At 35.1% G+C, this 24,961-nt stretch overlaps 1 protein-coding gene across 4 annotated transcripts; it reads left to right on the plus strand.

Annotated features, from left to right (window-relative positions):
• Nucleotides 1-888: 888 nt before the first annotated feature.
• Nucleotides 889-24,292, plus strand: LOC132293621 (uncharacterized). Of its 4 annotated transcripts, XM_059791165.1 has the most exons (19): nucleotides 896-964; nucleotides 1,242-1,476; nucleotides 1,946-2,129; nucleotides 3,400-3,538; nucleotides 6,344-6,495; nucleotides 8,606-8,689; nucleotides 8,783-8,845; nucleotides 9,406-9,540; nucleotides 9,633-9,839; nucleotides 13,316-13,435; nucleotides 14,157-14,206; nucleotides 18,071-18,233; nucleotides 18,317-18,454; nucleotides 21,309-21,431; nucleotides 21,532-21,630; nucleotides 21,870-21,959; nucleotides 22,061-22,142; nucleotides 23,459-23,589; nucleotides 23,682-24,292. In XM_059791165.1, exons 3-19 carry the CDS (start codon nucleotides 1,998-2,000, stop codon nucleotides 23,826-23,828), a joined length of 2,055 nt encoding a protein of 684 aa, XP_059647148.1. In that variant the 5' UTR covers nucleotides 896-964; nucleotides 1,242-1,476; nucleotides 1,946-1,997; the 3' UTR covers nucleotides 23,829-24,292. The 4 variants fall into 4 exon arrangements, with proteins under 4 accessions (XP_059647150.1, XP_059647147.1, XP_059647148.1 ...); XM_059791164.1 differs by having other exon boundaries at nucleotides 891-1,476; XM_059791166.1 differs by lacking the exon at nucleotides 1,242-1,476 and having other exon boundaries at nucleotides 903-964.
• Nucleotides 24,293-24,961: the final 669 nt, after the last annotated feature.

Raw genomic sequence — 24,961 nt, forward strand, 5'->3', positions numbered from 1 at the left:
TGGTTGCCATTAATCATGTTTATGCAGATTTATTCATTATTACAAAGTAGTTTGGTTGCCATTATACATGCAAATTTAACAAAAAAAAAAATTTCCCAACTCTAATGCAGATTTTTTTTTTTCCATAAATTATCTCAAATCATAAAGAAAAATGGACTATTTTACATATAAACTTATAATTGTATTCATATATATAATTTTTCAAAACAAAACAAAACAGTCTTTACCAAACAGGTATTCTGTTATTGATTCAGAATTTTTAATAACAAAACACTATTCTCAAACGTGTTTTGTTTTTGGATTTCTTAAAACGCATGACAATACCAAACGCGTTATCATGTTTCTGATATACAATTATTAAAAATAAAACAATCGTTACCAAACATGGATCCGATTTCTACTAAAAACATACCAATACCAAAACAGTTGTTTTCATATCATACCAAACCATAACATATAACGTTATCGCCATCCAAACGGACCCTAAGTCATGTAAAATAATTAAAAATTATGTAATGGTGAAAAAAAATATTATTAACTTCATTCAAAATTAAATGCCCAAAGTCTCCTCTATTATCAAACAGTATTATTTAAATAAACATTATTAACTTAATAAGATAAGATGCCACTTTTTTTTTTAAAATAATTATATAGATACATTTGTTAGCTTTTATAGTAGAATCGAAATACAGAAGCTCGTAAAATAATTATAAGAAACAACAGGTGATAAATATTACTCTAGCATATAAATATATACACGTTTCATGAAGCAATAAAGAATAGTTCAGCTTTGACAACCTTAATTTCAAGATCTCAAGCGGTGAAAGGCAGACCGTAGACGCAACCAAGGGTTATATATTTACGAGCCCCACGGGAGATAAAAGCTAACCCATTCTTCTTTGCCCTTTTCTCAAGCACGAGGAAGGCACGGCCATCTTTTCTCTCTACCTCGCCACCGACCAGGGTATACCCCGTGTTCGATTGCAATTATTTTTTCTTTTTCACTTTCTCTCTCTATATCATTATATATATATATATATATATATTACGTGCTTTATAATTTTATTTCATTAAAAAAAATATATATTTCCCTTATAAATTTGATTCATTAACGTCGAATCTTCTTCCCCATCTCCAACTCCGATTCTCGTACCCGGTCATCGTCATGGATGATTAATACTCCCAATTTCTTGCGATCCCTTTTTCATCTCTCTTCGAATCACTTTTTCTCTCTACAACAGCGGAGCGCTCTCTCTCTGTCCCTCTCTCTAGGGTTTTGAAGTCGAACTTCTACTCGTCAGGAGGGAGTTCAAGAATCGGCTTTCAATTCCAAGGCTTTCGACGCGTTCGTACCGTGAATCGACAATATTTTCTTTCCGGTGGTTTCAGACGGTACCCTAGCTTCTATCTGCTACTTCGCTTGGATATACTGTGTTGAAGCGGAAAACTTGTTGTCGATTGCGTCTATCTCTTGAGGTTCGACTGTTCTTGATTGCATATTCTTCTTTTGTATCTTTTTTCTCAAAAATTATTCATTTGTAGTTGTTTGATTATAAGAAGCGGCATTCTTATTCGCAATTGCACCACTAGGGTTTAATTTTCCTCGTTAGGTTCCCTGGAAAAATGTAGGACAAGAAATGAATTGGAATGACAAATCTAGGTTTATTCACTGATAGCTAGTTAGCTCGAGTTCTCCATTTGAAATTATTTATTTATTTTTTGGTTCATTGCTTCAGTTTTCTTTACCTTTAAATCGGGGTTACTGTTATAGATGTTTTCCTTGTATATGATTTCATATTAGTGTTCTTAAGCAGGTTTCTCAGGGTTAGCGTTTGACATTATTCATGAATTTGACTTTTGAGTGACTTAGATTACTTAGAAACTTCTCATTTTTCATCACGATTGATAAAGTTCATATTTGCTGGCATTTTCAATACTGCCACAGCCCAGTTAAGCGTCAGAAAATGTTGTTTGGTGATTGTTGAGTGATTACCAGCATGGATTTAAATGTCTCGCCACAACCAGAAGAAGATGAAGAGACCTTTGAACCACATTTAGAAGAAGACAATGCCCCGGGACATATAGGAAATGTAGAACATACAGAAACTGCAGTTGAAATTCAACGCCGGGTAATTCATTTTCTCTAGTTTTTACTACATGCTTTGTGAATTTTGTTTCAAATAACGCACTTGTCCTATTGGCACCTACTTGTGAATTTTACATGGAAATCCTTTTTATTTCTTTGAATCATTATTGATCTGTGTCTGGCAATTTAGAGAAGAATTGTGGATATCACACTAGAATAAGCTCATTCATGAGAGTCCACATAACATGTGAAAAAGTTTATTCCTACTCTCTCTCTCTCTCTATAGTATAGTACAATATGAATTTTGTTTTTTTTCATACATAGCACCTGGAACACATTTATGTTATTTCTTGGAGAGTCGTTTTCAGAATTCCGTAGAAGTTATGATACTGATTATTCATTTATTTATTATTTTAAAATTGATCGACTCCAATTTTGTTTCTTGATGTATTTGAAACTGACCATGGATTTGTCGCAATAAAAAGAAGTTTATGCTTTCAAATTCTACGGAAAACAAATGGATTAAAAAGTTCTCATTATGCTTCCTATACGGCTGAAGCTTTTGCATAGATTCTGTAATTTTTGTTTCTAAGTTACTCGACATGCCTGCTGCACTGTAATAGTAATTCTTCACTTGAATCATCTCTTACTTGATACAGTTTTGACTTTTAGTTTTCATGTCCTTTGGAAATATTTTATAATAGCTAATGGCCCAAGTTGGCAACATGAATACTGCTTGCCGTAGTTTACTGGGATTGAGCCATTATTAGCTGCATGCCACACCATCAAATTCTCGGACTCATCAAATTGGAAGGTCATAATGTTAGGGGAGCGTCTTGAATCTTCTCTCCATGAGGTCTAATCCATGAATTATGAATTTATTATCAATTCAACAATTCCTGGTTCGGTATTGGATATGTCACCCTAAAGAGAGGAACTAGGTTTCCTAGTTTTTGCCTTAATTGCTGACTTCTAATAAATCATTGTACTTGTCTAAACATGCATTGTATGGTTTGGTAACCTCTCATTTACAGAAGTTCACACTCCAACACATGCTGATGTTGGGCTTTTGCATCTATGTTGCCTTTTTATTCTTGTGCACTTTTTACTAATGAAATATTCTTCTGGCAAGAGTAAGATGGTGGCTTTCCATTTCTGTTCTAGTTCTGCCATTCTGGACAAGCACAAACGTGCTTAACATTTTGTTACATGATTTTTTCACAAATATGAAAAATGGTTGATTTTTTTTGGAACTAAATTTATTTGTGTGTTTGTGTGCCACATAATTTGTAATTTTTGTGGTTTTGCATTAGGAGCGTGAAGAAAGACGTCAGCGACTGAAAAGAGAACGCTCAGATGACAGACCAATGCATGCATATCAGCCACCTAAGCACGATCAAATATTTCAAGCAAAAAGCCAGAGAGTTTACGATAAAACTAAGCTTCCTCCTGGTAAGTTTGTGACTGATTTATATGATGAATTTTTTAATTAATATTAGAGACTTTTTTTCCCCCTAGGTATGTTCTTTGACATTGTTTTGACGGAAAAGGAAATTAAATCACTGCAATTTCTGTCTGAATTGTTTTTTTTCGATATTAAAAAAAGTCAACAAATATTTTGATGATTATTTGCTAAGAACAGCTCCTCATATATATAGAGGACAGATATTCGAAAGATGAAAAAATTATTTTCAGCTATTACTAAATGGGGAATATATTCGAGAAGAACTTATAAGTAATGAACCTATGCAAGGAATGATAAACTAAATTACTATTAAGGAAGTAGAGGAATCACTTAAAAATACGGGTAAAAGTAAAGCAGTAGGACCTCATAACTTATCTATAGAGGCTTGTAGAATAGGATGTATAGGAATTCACTGGCTAAGAAATTTACTTGACAAATTGTTGTAGTAGAAATAATGCCAAATGAGTGGAGGAGGAGTACCGAGCACCACGGTACCAATTTATAAATATAAAATAGATATACAAAATTGTGGAAATTATAGAGGAATTAAATTTAATTAGACATGCAATGAAATTAGGGAAAGGATAATCAAACAAAGATTAAGGAAAGTTTCCCAATATAAGATAAAGTGATAAACAATTTGGATTTATGCGAAGTAGATCCATTATGGAGGCTATCCATTTATAGCAAGGCAATTAATGTAGAAGAGTGTAGAAGTAAGCAAATGGATTTCAAATGGTTTCATAAACCTCATACGCTTTATATGATAAAAGGCCAAGGGATGTGATTTGTGAGCTCTACAAAGAAAACAAGTTTCTATAAAGCGTATAAATTTTATTCAGGATATGTACAGTGAACATATTTCACACTATATGTGGCAAGACTAATGGTTTTATTTATAATTTAGGATTGCACCAAGGAATTAAGTCCATTTTATTTACAATAGTTTTAGATAAAAAAATGTAGGATATCAAAGATGACGTTCCATAGTATATGTTGTTTGCAAATGACATAATTCTATTGAATACTTCTAAGGAAGCCTTAGAAATAAAATTAGAAACACGAAGAAATGCCTTGGAATTGAAATCGCCTAAATATTAGTGGGACTAAAACAAATTACATGACATGTAAGTTTAATAAATAGAGAACGGCAATATAACTATCAGAATTAAAGAGCCATGGGCCTTAAAGAGTAGCCATTTTCGATATTTAGGGTTCATAAAACAAGAAGATGGAGAAAGAGATGACAATGTAATAAGTAGGATTGGTGCATGGTGGAGAAAATGGAGACAAGGTTGTGGAGTTTAACGTGACAAATGAGTTGCAAATAATTTGAAAGGAAAATCTTATTGGACGGTTGTTAGGTCAATGATATTATCTGGAGTGGAAATATTGCATTTTAAAAACGAAACAAAAACAACGCATTCTTGTAGCTCAAATTTGATTGCTAAGGTGGATGATATGAGTGACTATGAAAGGTAGGATTAATACATAACATCTGTGAGAAAAATTAGGAAAGGCGCCTGTTAGTAATATAATGAGAGAAAGTAGAGGTACGTGGTATGCTCATATACAACGGTGACCGATGGATGCACTAAGAAATAGTAGATTTATTTGCATAGAAGGTAAAACAGCTGGCCAAAACTCAAGTGGGATGAAGTTACTGATTCAGAAAAATGAAATGTAATAGTAAACATTATTTATAATGAAAAAGAACAAAAAAATGAAAATTTGTGTGGCTGGCCCCTATTCATTTGGGATAGGGCAAAGATGATGATGAGAGAGAAATTATTTCCTGTTTTAGTAGCATAATTGTTAAGAGACTCGATAACTATGGGTTTGTAAGAGCTATTTTTGTGGTGTGTAACTTATATTTTATGATCTATTTGCGTGAAATTCTTTATGAAGTTAAGATTATAAGATTCTTAAGACCAGCTACTTTCATGTCCCCCTTGCGGAGTTTTTAGTTTAGAGTTTCCTGTTCCCTGTTCCCATTTGTGTAAATATGATGAGCATTCTATTTTGAGGTTGACGGTGCATAGAAATGCAGATTTAAGCACTCTTATTTGTGTGTTGTATATTTTTTTTACAAGCATCAATATGTATATACACACTATTTTTTTTTTAAAATTTATAGCATACGTTTGAATATATATGCACTCTCACTTATTCACTCACACCCACCATCCCCAACACGAATGGTGCATTTGCATTATTCAAATATGATACAGGTTAGGTGAGCTTCACTAAGGAAATTGGAAATTTTTGGCATATTTGGATTCATGATGAATTGATTTTAGCACCAGTTGATTTGAAAACTTTTTTGCACTGTCCAAGAGTCTTTGATTTTTATAAGAATTGATATTGGAGTCTTTATTTACGACTTCTATTGAAATTATGTCGGTTTCAAATATTTTATTTGGTACAAAAATTAGGGGGGTTTGTGAACATTGGAATTTAATACCTGATTTTATTGGAAATCATGGATGGTGATTGAATCTTGAATTCTGTGGGATTTGTTGAATTTCAAAACCAGATTTGAAAATCAAGTTTCCTTGAAGAGAGGGAAGAAAACTTCTTTAGACAACATCTGTATGTTTATTTTACCCCCCATTTATGATGTGGCCTTACCGAACTGATCTTGTTGTAAAATGCCTTTGTTTTGTAAGCATATGTGTTTGGCTTGTCCCTTTCTTACCATTTTATAGTTAATTGGTCTGAGATAGTGAAATTTCAAATCTTTTCCCTTCCATGTTTTCATGTATTTGAACGTTTCAGTGTTCACATTGCAGGTTGGTTGGATTGCCCTGCAGCTGGTCAGGAAGTAAATTATATTATCCCTTCTAAAGTTCCACTTGGTGAATTTTTCAATGATTATGTTTATCCTGGTAAAAGATACTCTTTTAGGCAAGTGATTCATCAACAGAGAGTTTTAGGAAGAAAAGTAAGTACTCCGAGTTTAGACATTTTCCCTTTTTATTTGTATTTTTACTGTGTCTTGTTCTTCTTCGAATGTAAAATGTATGTTTCTTATCTTATTATTTGAATGGAAAAGTAGTCTTTTACCATTTTAGCATCTTGAAAAAAACCAAGAAATGTTCCTTTTTTTTTAATAAAATGTTTCAACTTTCTATCATTTTTTGGTATATAGCATCTTGAGAACCACGAGATCCTTTCTTTTATTTCAAATGTCTTTATTGTTTCATCAAAAGAGACAAACAATGCATGCAGGTTTGAGCAGCAATTGCATTCATTGGGGGTATAAAATTCTTGCTGAGGTGACAAATTTTTTCCTGCTATTGTAATATAAAAGTAGTTTAGGAAGTAGATGCTTTACATACGCCACAGTAGTAGCCCATAGAGAACCCGTTATTGTGCACTTGTGCTAATTCACAATATAAATGAAAGCACTTTAAGCCTACATCTCATTTTGAGGCACCGGTGTGGTGGTGGTCCTATATTGGAGCACTGGAAACACAGTGGGCCATCCAAAGGAGGGAAAGCGTGAACTTCGGAAAACTTCAGAATACTACTCTATGAATGAGAATGGTCCATGTTCTCTGATCCTTGGCATCGTGTGTCAGTCACATTACACTCGGATGTTTTTCCGAGTGAAGCTGACTTTGTCTCTTCTTCATTTTGCTGAATTCCATGAAACAATTGAGCTCTCTCCATATGTTACTTATTGGGGGAACAAAAATTAAAGGAAAAATTGGGTTCTCTCTTTTCGCAATTTAATGGAGTGTTAACATTTCTTTTCCCATCTTCTTCTCCTCCAGCTTTTTAGGCAGCTTGTTATCATTCTGCCACGTCTAGGATTTAGTAACAGCGATTAAGATGTTTGGATGTTGGAATCAAGTTAAAAATAAATTTTATTTTGAAATTTTTTTAGTTTCATTTTTTCTCTTTTTAACTTTTAATCGGGGTTCTAAAATGGGAAAGTGTGATACATCTAGCTTGTTGGGTTGTATATGTTCCTTGTAATTTTGCAATAAAATGTGGAGTTCCTCTATTGTTTGCCTTTGTACATCTTGTGTGTGCTTGGGTTTCTCCTTGTAATTGATTTTCGTGCACTTTCTTTTTAGAAATAATCTGTACCTCACATGGAAATCTCTCTACAATTTGCGATAAGAATATAATAAATTTATAAACTTAGTAAAATAAACTCCTTGTTGAACTAAAACTACTATCTAGATGTATATATGGATAGTTAAATAGACTCCCGGTGGAACTAAAACTTACGGATGGCAATTTCCTCAATCCGGTGGGTTTCCGCCCCACCCCGCCCCTAATGGGGCGAATTTGGTAGCCCCCTAAATAGATTTGGGGTGGATATGGTAAAATAATTGAAAACCCGAAGCGGGTTTGGGGCTGGGGCGGATTTAGTGATGAACCCGCCCCGACCCGATTATATTTGTACCATTTAAAAAATTATATTATATATATATATATAATAAATGTCAGTTAATATATTACTAGTAATATTCTGTACTTAGTAAGGAATCAATCAAGGATTAAGCCTTTCAAGGTCCCAAGCCCTACTGGCTGAGGAATCAACTTTACTTTCTCTTCACTCTTCAGTTCACAAATGAAAAAACCCTCACAAATGACAAAACCATAGCCAACACATTGGGCTAGTTCTTTTTTTATTTTTTATTACTATATGGCATAATCCGCCCCGCACCGCAATTAACCAGAGTATGTGGGGGTGGAGTCGGTACCTTGTCTGCCGGAGTAGGGGCGGGGATGGTATATTGATTACAAACCCATCCCGGAGTAGGGGTGGAGTAGGGTTTAGCCAACTCTACCCCGTTGCCATCCTTACTAAAACTACTATCTAGACGCATACATGGATTTTAAAGCTCTATTCTCATGATTCATTGCTAATGTGACACTCGCATTTCATATCGTCATTGAGTCGTAAAAACCTTTGAATTAATTAATGACATAATTTTTTGATGATAATTTTTTTAATACATGTATTATCTATAAGATTAGCTTAGATTGCTCATTGAAAAATTTAAGATATGGATTTTTTTAATTGATGTTTCCAGCTTGGGTTAGTGATTGATCTTACAAATACTAGTCGTTACTATCCAGCTTCAGATTGGAAGAAAGAAGGTATCAAGCATGTCAAGGTGGGTTATGGATTGCTCAATAAATTTTGGTTTCAAGTTAACCTTCTCTGATTGGTACTTATTAAACTTTTAGTTTTTTATTTTGTTATTCAGATTCAATGCAAGGGGCGTGATTCTGTACCAGATAATGAGGCTGTAAATTACTTTGTCTATGAGGTAAGTTCTTCTCAGACATGTTCAGGGTATCTATGAGCTTCTATAATATGTATGCCGACCTTTACCACCTTCTCTGTGAATGTTGCACCACTAATTGTATTTACTTAAGCTTGACAGATAGTGTTTGTTTCTCTTTACTAGTTTATCTTGCAATATTGTTTTTATTCAGGGAGAATTACATGTTGGTTTCTTTCTGAGAACTGCAAAAGTATAATTCCTGACCCTTTTAAAGCACCAAGTACCAGCTTCTACCTTATATCTGTAACAGCTAATAAGTTACATTGCAGCTAGAATTTAACTTTATTAGACAGTAGCTTATGAAGTTTCAAAGATGCTCGGATGCTACTGTCTGTACCTGATATCTATTTCTCATCTTTTTTATTTTCCTTTTATATTAGTTCTATGATTTTTTTTAATTGGTTTGTTAGTGATCCAAGGAAGGCCAGCATGCTTTTCCTTGGGAGATTCTTTAAGCCTAAAAAGTTATATATTCGGAGAAATTGCTTATGATAATTGATATATATATATATATATATATATATATATATGCTGTTTGTCAGGTTTCACAATTTCTCTTACGTCAGAAGCAGCACCCAAAGAAGTATATTCTTGTCCATTGTACACATGGGCATAACCGCACAGGGTATATGATTGTTCATTATCTTATGCGTACACAACCAATGTCTGTCACTCAGGTCGGTTATATGTTCATTTTATTTCAACTTCACTTCTTGTTTGATTCTAGCTAAAAGTCCACTTTGGAACTATTTGGCTTCTCATTGTGCAGGCTATTAGCAAATTTGCTAAAGCTCGCCCACCAGGAATCTACAAACCTGACTATATTGATGCCTTGTACAACTTTTATCACGAGAGAAAGCCTGAAATGGTCATTTGTCCTCCAACTCCGGAGTGGAAAAGATCTTCTGATCTTGATCTTAATGGTGATGCAGTGCCAGACGATGACGATGACGGAGGCCCTGCTGCTCCTTTGCAGGTAAGCAGTTGTTTTTTGTTTTGTTTTGTTTTTTTGTTTGTTTTTTCACAGTATTATTTGGTTTGTAGTTTCTGATAGTTTTTAAACACTCTTTAAATGACATCATGAAAATGAAGCCGAGTGAGAACTTTTGTTCTGTTTGCATTGCTGTGTTGTATAAGCAAGAAGTGAATCTGAATTTGAGAACAGCAAATACTATATTCCAGTCATTTTGGCTATCCAGTCGCTTGCTGCCACCAGCTTCACCCAGTGTTATCAAAGGCTCAAGGCACACTAAGGCGCTAGAGGTCCTCTTGAGCCTAGGCGCAAGGCAAGGCACGCGCCTGAGTGAAGTGAGGCGCATAATGGAAAAAAATAAATTACTATTAAAGTATTCATATTCCATATAAAAGGCGCAAATGTTGTCAAAGGCACACCTGGGCACACAACAGGCGCAAGTCTTGCGCCTGTATGAGCCTGGCGCCTAGGCGCGCCTTTGACAACACTGGCTTCACCCACAAAGCTAGCCATACTTTGGATGCACTGAGCAAAATGTCTAACCAAGTGAGCTTATTTCCCCTTCTCTGTTTCATTTTTAACACTATGGTTTGATAAGATCTCATGATTGTCTTTGTCGTGATGTCTGCCTGCATTTACCCCTCTCTTTCTTGTTCAAATCAGATATGGTGTCAAATATACTCGTCTGGATTGATGCATAGCATACCACTAAGTTCCTGTCCTTTGTTTTTTAAAGAAAGGGAGGGGGGGTGGGGGCAAGTTGAAGTGAAAACTTTTAATCTTCATTATGTTGCCCAACAGGTTGATAAGAAGCATGAAAGTACAATTTCAAGTTGGAAGTGAAAACTTAATTTGTTAGCTGGGCGTTGGTGTTTCTGCAATTGAGTTGATGAGTCTTATTCTTCTTCATTCTCTACAGTTGTTATGAGGCTTTCAAATGACAACTGCCTCTTCCTGCCTGCTTTAATAGGAGTAGGAGCACTATCCCCTCCTGGATCATGTGTCTGGACGCTAACTGTAGTTTGCTTTCATAGATCTTGCATCTGTTTGTAGTAACTTTCTGTCTATTTTTTAAGTTGTTTGTGGATCTGGTTATAAAATGAGGTGGCCAAGAAGTTGATATTGAGATTAATTAGTGACAATTGAGACTGGAAAATTTTTGGAATGGATACATCAATTGAGCTTAAGATGAAGGCTTTGGCTTAGATGGCAAAATTACATGCAACAAAGACCATTGGCTGTACAAATGAGGAGCGGTGTCAGGTTTAGGCTGAAGTTTTGTAAAGAACATTGGGCAGATAGTAGTGGACTTCTATCTTACCTGGAATTTGGCAAAAATTATGGCCTTTCAGAAATGGTGATTATTTTGCAGAAATTTATTTGGTGCAATCTAGAGCTTATTAGTTTTAGCATCAATGATGACCTGGGCAGTGTTGTTAAAGGCGCACCTAGGCTCGAGGCGTCTAGTGCCTGTTGTCATCCCAGACGCACTGATGCTTCCTGTTTTTCATGGCAACTTAATAAACAAATAAGAAATCCCAAGTGTACGAGAGAAGGCACTTTTGTTCAAAATAATAAACAAATAAGAAAGCCCAAGAGTCAAAGTGTCAACTGAGCAGAGAAAGAGTGAGAATGTGAGACTAACGACGAAGCCACATCAGTTCTCTCTTCTCCTCTCTTTCTCTCTCCTCTTCTCCTTCACTCCTCTCTTCTCATCTTTGTTTACATCTCTCTCTTCGTCTAGTTCTCTTATCTCTCCGTCTTTTTTTATTTTTTATTTTGTGCTCTGTTTTATTCTCCTTTTCTTCTTTAACACTTTCTCTGTCTTCTCGTTTACTTCTCTCTTCTTCTGTTTCTGCATCTTTTTTTTTTTTTTTTTTTTTTTTTGGCTCTGTTTTTTCTTTATTTTTTTCTTTCTTGTTAACAGTTTTTATTTATTTGTTAACAAATTCTGTTTTGTCTTTCAAGAAAACAAATTTGTGCTTTGTTTTATGGTTCTTGGATAAGCTGTATGGTTGTTGGATTTACTTTTTTATTTGATATTAATTTTTAGAATATTGATATGACTCATGAGATATGAATGTTTTTATGGTAGTTTAAATTTCCAATTGTGCGACTCACTTCACTCAGGCGCGCCTCGCCGTCCGCCTCGCGCCTAGTCTCCAAAGGACCTCTAGCTCCTTTGTGCGCCTTGAGCCTTTAATAACACTGGACCTGGGATATTAAAAGTTATGAACACACTGAAATGGAAAATCTCAATAATGAGGACAAGGATATGATTGGGGGTATGGAACATGAGTTGAACTAAACCTGCCTTTCTTATCTCTACTTGGGTTGGGCTGTATTGCCCCCTGTACTCGAGTTTTTAATGTAAAGCCATCGCCTTGACTAAATCCCAAGGCACAGACTGTTCTAATCTCGCAAGTGCAACCTTTACCTTTACCCTTTTTTCTTCTATTGAACTCATCCATCTCAACATCCCTCTTTGGGGCCACATTAGTACCTAACATTTATTTGAACTATAATTGTTCTTAGTTCTTAGTTGCCATAAAAAGGTGTAGCTATCTTATGGAACCTTCTTTTTACTTTTCTATATTATTCTGGTTGCACACACTAATAGCTAACTCACCATCTTTGGAGGGTGGATAATCACGTCCCAGCTATTACAAATCCTTTCTTTCCAAGTTATTCCTGTCACCATAGATGAATGGGGCAATCTCCCTGTATGTCTAAGACAGAGGAGTATAGTACCTACTAGATTGGTTGTAGTTTCATTATTTGTTAGTGCTTGAACAACTGATGGATATTGTCAACTTTAATCCACTCAATGATTAGTTCTTATAACTTTCATTTATCTATGGGAGTATCTGAAATGTTGTACTAATTTTAACGAAACATTATTTACAGGTACTTTAATTGAAATCATATTCTTTTCCTCGAGAAAATTTATATCTGCCTTTTTGATCTGTTCAGCATGTGCATGATTATCAACCTAGATGTTTCTGACATGGTGTGACTTCTTAAGAATAAATTGTATGTTCTGCATAGAAAAAATATGACTGATTCAGACAGTAGGGTAAAGCTTTGTTGAGTTTGTATTTATTTATTTATTTTTGCCATTTTCATTTTTATCTTCTATTTTTTGTTTTTATTTGGACGTCACAATTATTAAGAAAAAATTATATGTGTGTTGGTTACCATCTGTTATTTGATTCCCCCCCAATCTTGTCTTTTGTTTCTCTACTGTTCCAAATTTTTTTTTTCCCTTTGTTTTTTTTCAGCCTTGGTCCATGACTCATCATTTGACACGATTCATTTGGTTATATACTTTCTGCTTAAGTATTTGAATACAAAGTTTCCACTCTATGCATTTCGTTAAATTGATACTTAATCCTGTATATCTGATTTCTCTGGAATATTTTTCAGGTATAGTAGAAGTATTTTTTCCCCCCAGTTTTAACTTGCATCTATTGTTTCAGGAGAATAATGAGACAGATATTGTAATGACAAATGATGATGTTTTGGGGGATAGTATACCTTTTGACCAGCAAGAGTCGTTTCGGCAGTTCTGTTATCAAATGCTGAAGCTGAATGTAGGGGTAGGCAAATCAAAAACATCTCCTCCTTTTCAATGTTCTGACCCGTTCAACATCATTTCATCTGAAGGCATAGACATGGAGATTGGATGTCCCAGGGTCATTTTAATGCATTTTATTTGCAACTTCATTTATACCCATTGTGAACTTTTTAGCATATTCATATTATTCTAGGATTATTTTTAGAGTTTCAGGTCCATCAAGATATTTCTCACATCTTTAGTGCTTTGGCTGCATTATGTCCCAGTGTCATTTTAATGCATTTTATTTGCAACTTCATTTACACCCATTGTGAACTTTTTAGCATATTCTTCTTTTTTTTTTTTTTTTTTTTTTTTTTTAGCATATTCATATTATTCTAGGATTATTTTTAGTTGTTCAGGTATCAAGATATTTCTCACATCTTTAGTGCTTGGCTGCACCATATTCTGTAAATTACTCATTCAATGTTATTCGTTATCTTCCCATATATCTTTTGTTTTTACTATAAAAGGCTTCAGTTAATTTTTGGCACTGACCTTGTTCCTGCCTGAATTAGACTTGAAGTTCCCAAAATTTGAATCTTATTTAACAGTCTTTTACTGTTGTATAAATAAATCTAACCAAAATTAGTTGCAAAGAAAATCGGGATATGAGATTCTACTTATGTCAAAATATTGGAATGCTATCTAATGAAATCCTTGTTTCTTGTCTCTTATGCTTTAAATATGTTCTTGGATTTCAGGGAAGAGGAAATTCACAATTCCCAGGTTCACACCCTGTTTCTCTTAGCAGGTTAAACTCAGTCTCCTCTTCATTACTAATACTACGGGTTGGTGTTCTCTTTTTCTATACAATCAGTTAAGCATCTTATGTGACTTTGTGTGCTCCTCAACCACGATGACTGTACACCAATTAGTGTTCTTCACTTTGTCGTAGTCGGAACAGAATGTGCTGTAAAATGGGATGGTCTCTTTGTTACTGGTTTGGATGCTGTGCATTTAGGCACACAAGTGTATATTTTTCAGAAGAGAGGATTTAAAATTTAGCTCTTACAGATATACAAGAAACTGTTGTTTTATTGAACACATTAAATGTGATCTTGGATACTAGTAACAAACTAACAATTGATAGTTTAGTTACTAGTGCTTGGTATCACTAGATGAAAAGTTATGCCAGAGAGGAAATTGTTGTTATTATAATGTTATTTGATATATGGATACAATTTATGGATCTGTTGTAATTTCCAGTTCATAAAAGTTTGGATATGGGGTTATTATTCTTCTCACTTACGATTTTGTGGTTTCTCTTATTCATGGTGATTTTAGTTGTGGTATCATCTTTGGTCTTAGGCTTTATAACAAAGTTCAGAACTTGACTCTGATAATGTTATTGGGAAACCTCAGAAAGTGGTTATTTGGGTTATCTAATAATTACTCACATCTGCTAGACTACTTCTAATTACATTCAGTGGTCTATTATAGTAGGGTTCGTTGAGGAGTTCACACTCATTTTCATGTTGTCCACAACCCTTAGGAACTTACAGAGCCATAAAGATTCACTTATTTCTCTCCTTCCAAAATTTTCCTAGAGGATAGCGAAAGCTAAAAACTTTGATGACTTTTACCTTTAGACCAAATTCTTGAACCCCAATAAAAAACAAACATCTTATACTGCAAGGGAAGAACTCTTAAGAGGGTGCGAACATTACTTTCTTATTCTTTATATAAACCCTATGTTACATGGATTTTGGTACATGTGTCAGAAGTGTTGGACTTGTTAAATCCTTAGACAGAAGGGTGTAGAAGCATTGCTAAATATATTTATTGTTTAATTTTTTAATTTTATTTTGTTATGGTAAAATAATGTCTGTATGTAACACAATGTTTAATATAGGCATTTCACTCGTTTTGAGACAAAAATATAACAAAATTAAATTATTGGTTTCGTTATTTTAGGTGCATGTCCAAACGCGGGAAGGGGGGTGGGTTGCCGATACTTAACTTCTGTTTTTTTTTTTTTTTTTTTTTTTTTTGTGATACCCTTAGAAAAATAGTTGGTTTATGTATTGTTTGCTAAATATATGTATTGTTTAATTTATTTTATTTTGTTATGGTAAAATAATGTCCGTATGTAACACAATGTTTAATATAGGTATTTCACTTGTTTTGAGACAATAATATAACAAAATTGAATCATTGGATTCGTTAGTTTAGGTGCATGTCCAACCAGGGGCGGATGGAGGGGTTTTTGGGGGGTGGGGGGGTTTGTTATACCCTTAGAAAAATAGTTGGTCCCCCCAACCCCCCTTCTTTTCTTTCTTCCTTTCCCTTCCCAATTGTTTTCAAAACACTTATTTATTAGCGTAAAATATATAGTGAGGCTGGAAATGAATATTACTTGTAATTTTTAAAATTCATACAAAAATTAACTTGAACTTTTTTAATCTTACTTTTGAAGTCCAATCATGTGAAGCAAAAATGTAAATTCATTATTATGGTAGGTGTAACGGGTGGGTGCTTAGCCATCCGACCCAAAACCCTAAGCTATTAAGTGGGGCTAACACCCAACCCATTTATACCCTTTACATTTCCCATCTGGATCCGATGATGTGGGACAAGTCCCACTTGTAACATTCTCCCCCACCCGAACTCGCAACGCACTCGTTGCAGGTAGGGCCACCCTGCCTACCCGGGTTGGCCACCTGGACGCCCTCTGGGCCGGGCACTTGGCGTGATATAGGATCGAGGACAGGGTTTGGCTCTGATACCAATTGTAATGGTAGGTGCTTGTCCATTTATCCAAAAGCTTAAGCTGTTGGGTAGGGCTGCATACCCACCCATTTATACCCTTTTCACTTTTTATCCGAATCCGATGTAGGACAAATACCCCTTGTAATATTTTCCCCCATCCGAACTCGCAACGCTCTCGTTGCGGTCGGGCCACCCTGCCTACTTGGACGCCTTCCGGGCCGGGCACTTGGCGTGACATCGGATCAAGGATTGTGTCCGACTCTGATACCAACTGTAACGTGCGGGTGCTTCGCGATCCGACCCAAAAGCTTAAGCTATTAGGTGGGGCTAACACCCAAACCATTTATAGCCATTATATTTCTTATCCGAATCCGATGTGGGACAAGCTCCACTTATAACATTCTCCCCCACTTGAACTTGCCACGCCCTCGTTGCGGTTGGGCCACCCTGCTTAACCGGGTTGGCCACCCGAACGCATCCGGGCCGGGCGCTTGGCGTGGCACCGGATCAAGGATTGGATTTGGCTTTGATACCAACTATTACGGGTTGGGTGCTTCTTGATCTAACCTAAAAGCTTAAGCTATTAGGTGGGGCTAACATCCAACCCATTTATACCCATTACATTTACCATCCGGATCCGATGTGGGACAAGTTCCACTTGTAACAGTAGGCCTCTTTCTATAACATATCATTACTACATTTACATTTACAATAATATACACATTTGTATGGCATTGATTAGGCAAAAAAGGAAATTACACTAACGTCCTTTCATGTTTAATAAAAGATACATGAACCTTCATTTTCAGACATTTTTGTTAGATGGTGTTTACTATGAAAAATATTTTAAATTATTTTCTACTCTCCATCTATGAGTCTTTGCAGCATTAGGAGGAAGGGAAATATGTAATTATGATACCAAGATGACAAAAATGCCAATAACAACAATGATATCACATATCCTAATATTTTTAGTTGTCACTTGTTAAATAAAAAATTCTATAACTATTCCTTGTATAAGTTATTAAAGTGCCTCTTTATTTTGTTCTTAAAAATTGTGTTTTATTAAAGCATGCAGGAAATTTTTATTTTTTTTATACGTTAAGGTTGCTGGATTTTGTTTAGTTAAAATGGTACTTTTATTTTCTTATTAATAATCTTTCATCAAGATAATTATATATATATATATATATATATTTCTCAAAGTAGAATCAAAGTACTCAAATTATTTAATTTTTTCACAAATTGAATTTTTAGAAAATCGAAACAAAGGAAAATTAGTTTTTAACAACGGTTTTTCCTCACCATTTGTTATAGTTGACTGATCTACCTTCAGAAAGCCATTCAGCAAGTCTTTGTGCACATAATTGTAGTTTTGGAGGGATTTCCACAAGCCGAAGTAGTTGGATGATTGCATGTTTTCACTGTCCTAATGATCGGCAGACCTATTTTTAGCAAGAATATATTTTCTTAAATGGGAGTCGTCGCTTGAAGTTAGTCTTAGTCCCACCTGCTGGAGGCATGTGATTGATCAGCATGAGTGCTATTGATGATGTAATGTATAAGTTAAGAATCTTCATGTTGCGGTGCTTATTATTTGCTGATGCATCTATCATTCTATCTCCAATTTTGTATTGGAAATTCTGGAAATTGTATTGGATTCGGAAACAGGTAGCAAAAATAATGCTTTAGAGCCTTAGAGAAAACTTACAACTTCTGCACTTTGCTCAGTAATACAAGCTCCTCTTGAGAATTTTAATGACCATGTCATTCATACTTCATTAATCTTGAGCAATTCATATCAAGGATATTCTGTACTTATATGTGAGGTCTTTTTCATCCAACATTCCTCTTTGACTATTATCTCATTTTTTATAACCATAAAATTCATTTTTGTGGCATGCAGCGAAAACTTACAATTGTTAAGGCAACGTTATTATTATGCAACATGGAAAGCTGATGGAACACGATATATGATGTTAATAACTATGGATGGATGTTACCTAATTGATAGGCATTTTAATTTCCGAAGGGTCCAGATGAGATTTCCTTGCAAAAACACTAATGAAGTACGTATGGCTTAAGTTCTACTTCAGGAAGGTTTCTTGTTTTCAGGCTTCATCATCCTGACATAATTGTGTTTTCTTGGAAGGGTTTAGCTGAGAAGACTCACCACTTCACGTTACTTGATGGGGAGATGATAATTGATACTTTGCCCGAATCGCAGAAGCAAGAAAGGAGATACCTGATCTACGATCTTATGGCGTTTAACCAATCTTCTGTCATTGAGGTGAGATATAGAGTAAATTACATGATACTCTTTCCATCATTCTTCTCACTTATGCCGGTACTTGCAGATCATCCATCACACTCCAAAATATTTGTTTTGCACCTAATTTGTTAGTGTCCTGTTCCCACAAGCACACGTAATTTGGTAATGTGCCGTGGAACAATGTAAATATAAGCAGAGCTAGGAATTGTTGAAACAAATCCAATAAAGCCACAAGCCTGTTTTCTGGGAAACAAGTTTCCCAGGATTAGTTGGTTGATATGAGTTGCTTAGGTAGATGGATTTTAATTCTTCCCCTAGCAGCTTCCTCTTTACCATATGTAAACAATGTCTTTGGGTTTGGGTGTGTGTTAGTGAACACTCGATCATAATATTAAAAAGGTCAAATTACACTAAACACCCCTCAACTATCAATTTTTTTTTTTTTTTGCAACATTCACCTTTAAACTATAAAACTCAGCACTGCCAATCCTTTTCACCTTTATACACAAACTCAATTTTTATTTCATACTACCCATCCCTGCTAATCCATTTGTATACTTTTAGACATTATGTATTCACAAACTCAATTTTATCTCATACTGCCCTTCACTGCTATTGCTAATCCATATGTATACTCTTCTAAACAAAGGTTATACATATAAATACACACACACAACGTTTCTAATTTTTATTCAAATATAGATTTGAGAAATTCTTGCAGCTTATACACGTATATATACACATACAATCGATCAAATTTCAAAGGCTCTATTCCTCTGTGAACCAATTTGACCTCTACCCATCTTTCCTCCATGCAAAAAATTTCAACCTCTATTTTTAGTTTCGAACTGCAATTTATGAACCCAAAAACATCGCATTGATATTATTTAAGGTTTTGCATTTGGTGACCCATTAAATTTTCAATCAAGTTGCAAGATGGGTTATGCTTGGCAACCAGCCACCATTCTGATACTGTCGGAACGTGGATCATAGGTACTGTTTACATACGTGTACCTATTGTGAAGATAGGTTGAAGGATAAAATGGTCATTTTAATGGATAAACTTTAACGGCTGTTTTTTTTTTTTGATTAGTTGCAACAATCTGATAGTTCAGGGGTGTTTAGTGCAAACTGCTTCTTATATGATGCATCAGTCTAAGAAGCACGGACACTCCAAAATGGGCGAAGAATCCGTGTCCGACACGTGTCGGACACGGACACGCGTCGGACACGCCCCGACACGTGTCGGACACGCCAAAAAACGTGTCTGGAATTTTTTTATTTTTTTTTTATTTTCGGACACGGCTTGGACACGGCTCGGACACGGCTTGGACAGGGCACAGACACGGCTCGGACAGCTCGGACACGGCTCGGACACGGCTCAGATACGGCTCGGACACGGCTCAGACACGGCTCGGACACACTTTTCTAGATTTTTTTTTAAAATTTTTAATGCTGATATGTTAATTTTTTTTTTTGTACTACCCTAAAGATGGTGATATATATATATACTAACCTAAAGATGCCACAATTCGCCGTGTCCGTGTCCTAAAGATGCTGATATATATATATACTAACATATCAGTGATATATATATATATATATATTCCAACCTAAACATATCAGTGTTTTTTTTTTTAAAATTATTAATGCTGATATATATATATATATATATATACATATATACTATTCGCCGTGTCCGTGTCCTAATTTTTTTGGATTTGCCGTGTCGCTGTGTCCGTGTCGTGTCGTATCCGTGTCCCGTATCTGTGTCCATGCTTCTTAGGCATCAGTGCTCAAATAATTGGTGTTTTATAGATCTTTTCCTTTTATCTGTTGTTGCATTACTTTGACAGTGCACTTGTGCATAAGTATGCTCTGAGTTACTTGTGTATTCAGTTTTGGCACTTATTAGATCGATTACACAAGAGCCTAACATGCAAAACCAGCTAATGAATACTTTGTTTGCTCGTCAATCATCATGGCACCCATTTAAGCCATCTTTGTCAAGTGAGTCTGTACACTGTCGTCCATCGATTAGATCTTTTTTCTGAAGCCTTGTATATGAAATTATATTAACATATTTTTTGTAAAATAACATATTTTATGATGTGATTTTGTGTGGCGTACTTTATTACACAAAATATGTAATAGGTATATGTTTTAGTCAATAATTCAGAGTCGACAGCGTAGAAATTATTTATTTGCATGAAAATCCAAGCTTCAACATGATCATTTATTTAAGATGTGGAGCTTTATGACAATGCACATGAGCTAAATTGGTCAAATGTTAAGCTTTGCATGTTCAGTTTGAAGCCACTTACTTGATAGTTTTGTAATTATGTTGGGTCGTATCATGAAGCTGAATAGGATGACTCTTTTGAAGAAAGGCCTTCTCATGTACATTTTGGACCCTATGCAACTCTGGATAAGAAGAACAATATGAAATTTTGGAGATGTTGCCAACATCAACTGGCACTTGTTGCGAAAAGTACGGTTGTAAAGTAAAATCTTAATAGGGATATAGTAAAAAATCTGGGTCTTCTTTGGATAGAGAAATGAAGGCTTTCTGCTATATTAGGTGGATGAAGGCTTTCCCTTTTGTTGTTGCTTTAACAATTGTTTAGCTTCCTTTATTGGCTAAATTCTATAGGCTGTGGTTGTAATTTTATTTTAAGCAAACACTTCTTTTATGGAAGTAATGGTTTTGAGCATCTTCCAGTTATTTGGTATCATCAAATCAAATGAGTCTTTGACATTTTATATTTCATAATTTTGATTCTCATTATTGGATGTTTTTATTATATGGCTTTCCATATTTTCCTCTTGAAAGTTCTGTCTACTGTTGGCATGATATTGAATATTGATGCAGTGGCCTTTCCATGAACGCTGGAAAATGCTTGAGAGAGAGGTGATTGAACCTCGGAATTATGAACGCCAGAACATATACCAGAGTAGAAATCCTTATTACAGATACGATTTGGAACCATTCAGGGTATGTTTTGAGGACCGCGGAAGATTATTGCAAATATTAAATATTTCAATTTCCTTTCTCTACTGGGTTTGGTTATTGATGAGCTTAAAAAACATCTCAGGTGAGGAGGAAGGATTTTTGGTTGCTGTCCACTGTTACCAAACTCCTGAAGGAATTCATTCCAAGGCTTTCACATGCGGCAGATGGCCTTATTTTTCAGGTGCTCAAGGATCATATACAGTGATATATGAGTTTTAATAAGTAAAAATGAATCTGATTTTGTGGCCTTTGCATCAACTATTCTGTGGAAGTTTGATGTATCTTGTCTAAGAATTATTTAACAATATTTCTCTGCTTCAGACAAATAGTGATTCAAATTCATACAATTGTGTTCTTCAAAACTGGAGTCTAGTTCATTGTTTTGTATAGCAGTGTTTGCTGATGGTCTTTCTTTACCAGGGTTGGGATGATCCTTATGTTCCCAGAACGCATGAAGGCCTCTTAAAATGGAAATACCCTGAAATGAACTCGGTCGACTTTCTCTTTGAGGTTGTTATATCAACTTTATTGTCACAGCTACTGCTTTTTGGATTCAATTTTTTGTTGTATTGGTTTCAAATTTCACTGTCATCACCTTCTTGTTTTGACAGATGAACGACAATCGCCAGCTACTTTTTCTGCATGAACGAGGGAAGAAGAAGCTGATGGAAGGGAATAGGGTTGTATTTACTGGTTAGTGGTTAGTGGATTTCTTTTATTTTATATTTTTTTTTGTCTTGACATCTTGGTAAATGTGTCAATAATATGACATGAATTTTGCATTTTTCCAATGTTGGAATATCTTGAAGTTCCCCAAGTAGTTGGGAAAAAGGTTGATTGTTTTTGGAATATCTTGAAGTTGAAAACTTGATTCTATAAATCCTTTTTTTTGTCCTTAATAATTTGTACAAGTGCAAAATAAATGGTATTGCGTGCCAAATAACAAATAGATCCTAATTACGAGTGTTTTTTTTATTTTTTTTATTTTTATAGTAATGTTAGAACAGTTTATATATATTTTTTACTAGTTGAAACTCACATACCCATTACTGCTATGGGGACTTGAACCCTTGACCTTCTACTCTGTGCATTTGATGTTTCTCTACTTTTTTTATGTACTGATGAATGTTTATAATCATGTAATTCAAAATTGTAAAAGGACTTTTTTTCGTATTATTAGCTGAGCTATTTAATTGTGCCATCTGTTGCTGTACATATTCTATGTTACCATTTTGTTACTATAGAATCCACTAAGGAATTGAGGCTCTGATTCAAGGTTCTCTCTCCATCAATCTGTAAGGTATTTAGTTATTAACACAAGCTTAGTTCAGTATCAGAAGGCATCGGCGCCTCTGGTTTTCTGGAGGATTGACTCTGGAAAGCGCTAGCTGAGACAGGTTTTGCCCAATCAACCCCAGTTAGTTGACAAGGGGTTGGTGCCTTGTTATGGCTATCCTTTCTTATTTTATCTGTTTATTCTATTGTTCTGCAATGTCTGGAGGAGTTAAGATTTAACTTTGATGCATTTGGATTCTTCTAACTATAGAATGTTCTTATTATCTCTCTGTACTTACTGTTTCAAATTAGTTTATGAGATGATGGTAACCCAACTCATGGTTGTGTTTGATCCAAATATGTGGCTATCTCAAACTATTTCTCTTTGCATCTTGATAATTCTAGTTGGGACATTTCATTGTTAATTGTGGTTTATATCAGGTCTCTTGCTTGTCACTACCGTTTGGTTGTTTTTATCTAATCATGCTGGTTTGGCAAAAGAAATTTTGTCTTTTTTTTGCGCCTGCTCATTTTTCTTTTTACAAACTAGCATAATTCAAGACCTGCATGTACAGTTGTCTTTCGATTCTTTTCTCAATAATGAATTTTGTGAAGTATTCCAGAGCTGGATTTATTCTTTGTTTGGTCACTTAGTGTTGGGATTTTGTCTGGTGGCATTGGTAGGCGTCTCAAATGTTGTGGTTATTATGTTTTTTTTTATATATTTTGAACAGATGATTCTGACCCCTCGTCATACTCGGGGAAGATTGTTGAATGTTCATGGGATTCAGAGAGAGATGTTTGGGTCTGCATGCGGATAAGGATTGACAAAGGAACCCCGAATGAGTTCAATACCTACAAGAAGGTGCATATCATTTACCATTTTAATGTAGAATGTTTCTCAAATCAGTTTTAATCTCTCTGACTAAATGAAGGTATTTGCTGATCTAAAAACAGGTGATGCGAAGCATAAAGGATAATATCACTGAGGATATATTGTTGGGTGAGATTCATGAGATTATTCGCCTTCCCATGTATGCTGATAGAATACAGAATGATAGCAAAGCCCACCACCACCATTCAAATTCCGCACGACGTAGGTGAAGGGTGGAGTGGTGACTAAATGAAGTATGATGTCTCCAGTTGAAACTAGTGGCTGGAAAACCTACCATTCCCCACCGAGGTTTGCCCTATGTTACTGGCCCCCCAAAGTAATTATGGAGTTTGTCACTTTTAAGTTGGGTATGTGCATCGGTGTAATAGCAAAAGGGTCACTTTGGGTATGTGCATGGGAGTATTGTGTAACTAGCTACCCTTTGTTATAGCATTGTAACGTGTGCTATGCTGGTCACTTGTATGATCCAGTTGGTACGTGGTAGTTGACATCAGGTATGGGACTTTTTTCTCTCTGATGTTTTTTCAGAGTAGGATCTTTATGTATATTAGCACTATTAATTTTTTATTTTGTTAGTGGAAGTTAGCCATTAGTTTTATAAAACGGTTTTGCATTTTTTCCATGTATATGATCTCATGACAAGTTTATTAAAATTTTCTGATATTTTTCTTCATTTCCTTTAGTCTCTCTCCCCCCTGAACTTAACCACTATCAGAACACAATCTGTAATTTTGCAGCCTGTTGAAATGATATGATGCCAGTTAAGGTTACTCTTGAGGTTATATATTGGTGCCTTTTTTTTTTCACAAGTGATTTACTTGTGTCATAAGCTTGAAAAATTTATGATAAGGACTTGCCCACTATTTAGCCTAAAATGAACAAGGTTTAGTGTTTTAAGACATGGACTTTTGTTGGTCGCAGAAGAAAATTGTGCTAGGTTTGGTGTGTGTATCCTGTGGTTCTCTCAATGTTATGAATAATGTTGCGACTGCGTGCATTGTTATTGTTGTGGTGAGTCATGAGCAAAATTAGTTTTACTTTGCATGTAAACATTAAAATGGTTGATCAGAGATGGTTTCTGCTTTATGGGTCATCTTGAATTGGTATAGCATGGTATGCATTGTTGACATGTTCAATTTTTATGCATTGCATGATGTAGAACTAGTTTAGTCAGTAATGGTGATTCCAGATTCTATCGTGTCTCGGTGAATGATGATGAGTAGTTGCAACTGTGAGGGAAACAGTCCTTTCTAGTGCAATACTTTACGGTCATGATTTCATCATATATTTATGGAATGATAGACGCAATCCTAAGATTCAATTGAGGTAAAGATGTAACGAA

This window comes from Cornus florida, unplaced genomic scaffold (assembly GCF_030987335.1).
Source record: "Cornus florida cultivar Cherokee Brave unplaced genomic scaffold, ASM3098733v1 CherokeeBrave_3.0.0_Hap2_Chr02, whole genome shotgun sequence".
NCBI lineage: Eukaryota > Viridiplantae > Streptophyta > Magnoliopsida > Cornales > Cornaceae > Cornus > Cornus florida.

What these genes read in the sequence shown, in the direction of transcription:
- LOC132293621 (XM_059791164.1), top strand. Translation starts at nt 1,998, where the DNA reads ATGGATTTAAATGTCTCGCCACAACCAGAAGAAGATGAAGAGACCTTT. An exon ending in AAGGTATCAAGCATGTCAAG is followed by an intron (nt 8,690 to 8,782) that starts GTGGGTTATGGA and finishes TTTGTTATTCAG; the next exon opens with ATTCAATGCAAGGGGCGTGA. An exon ending in GAATAGGGTTGTATTTACTG is followed by an intron (nt 22,143 to 23,458) that starts GTTAGTGGTTAG and finishes TATTTTGAACAG; the next exon opens with ATGATTCTGACCCCTCGTCA.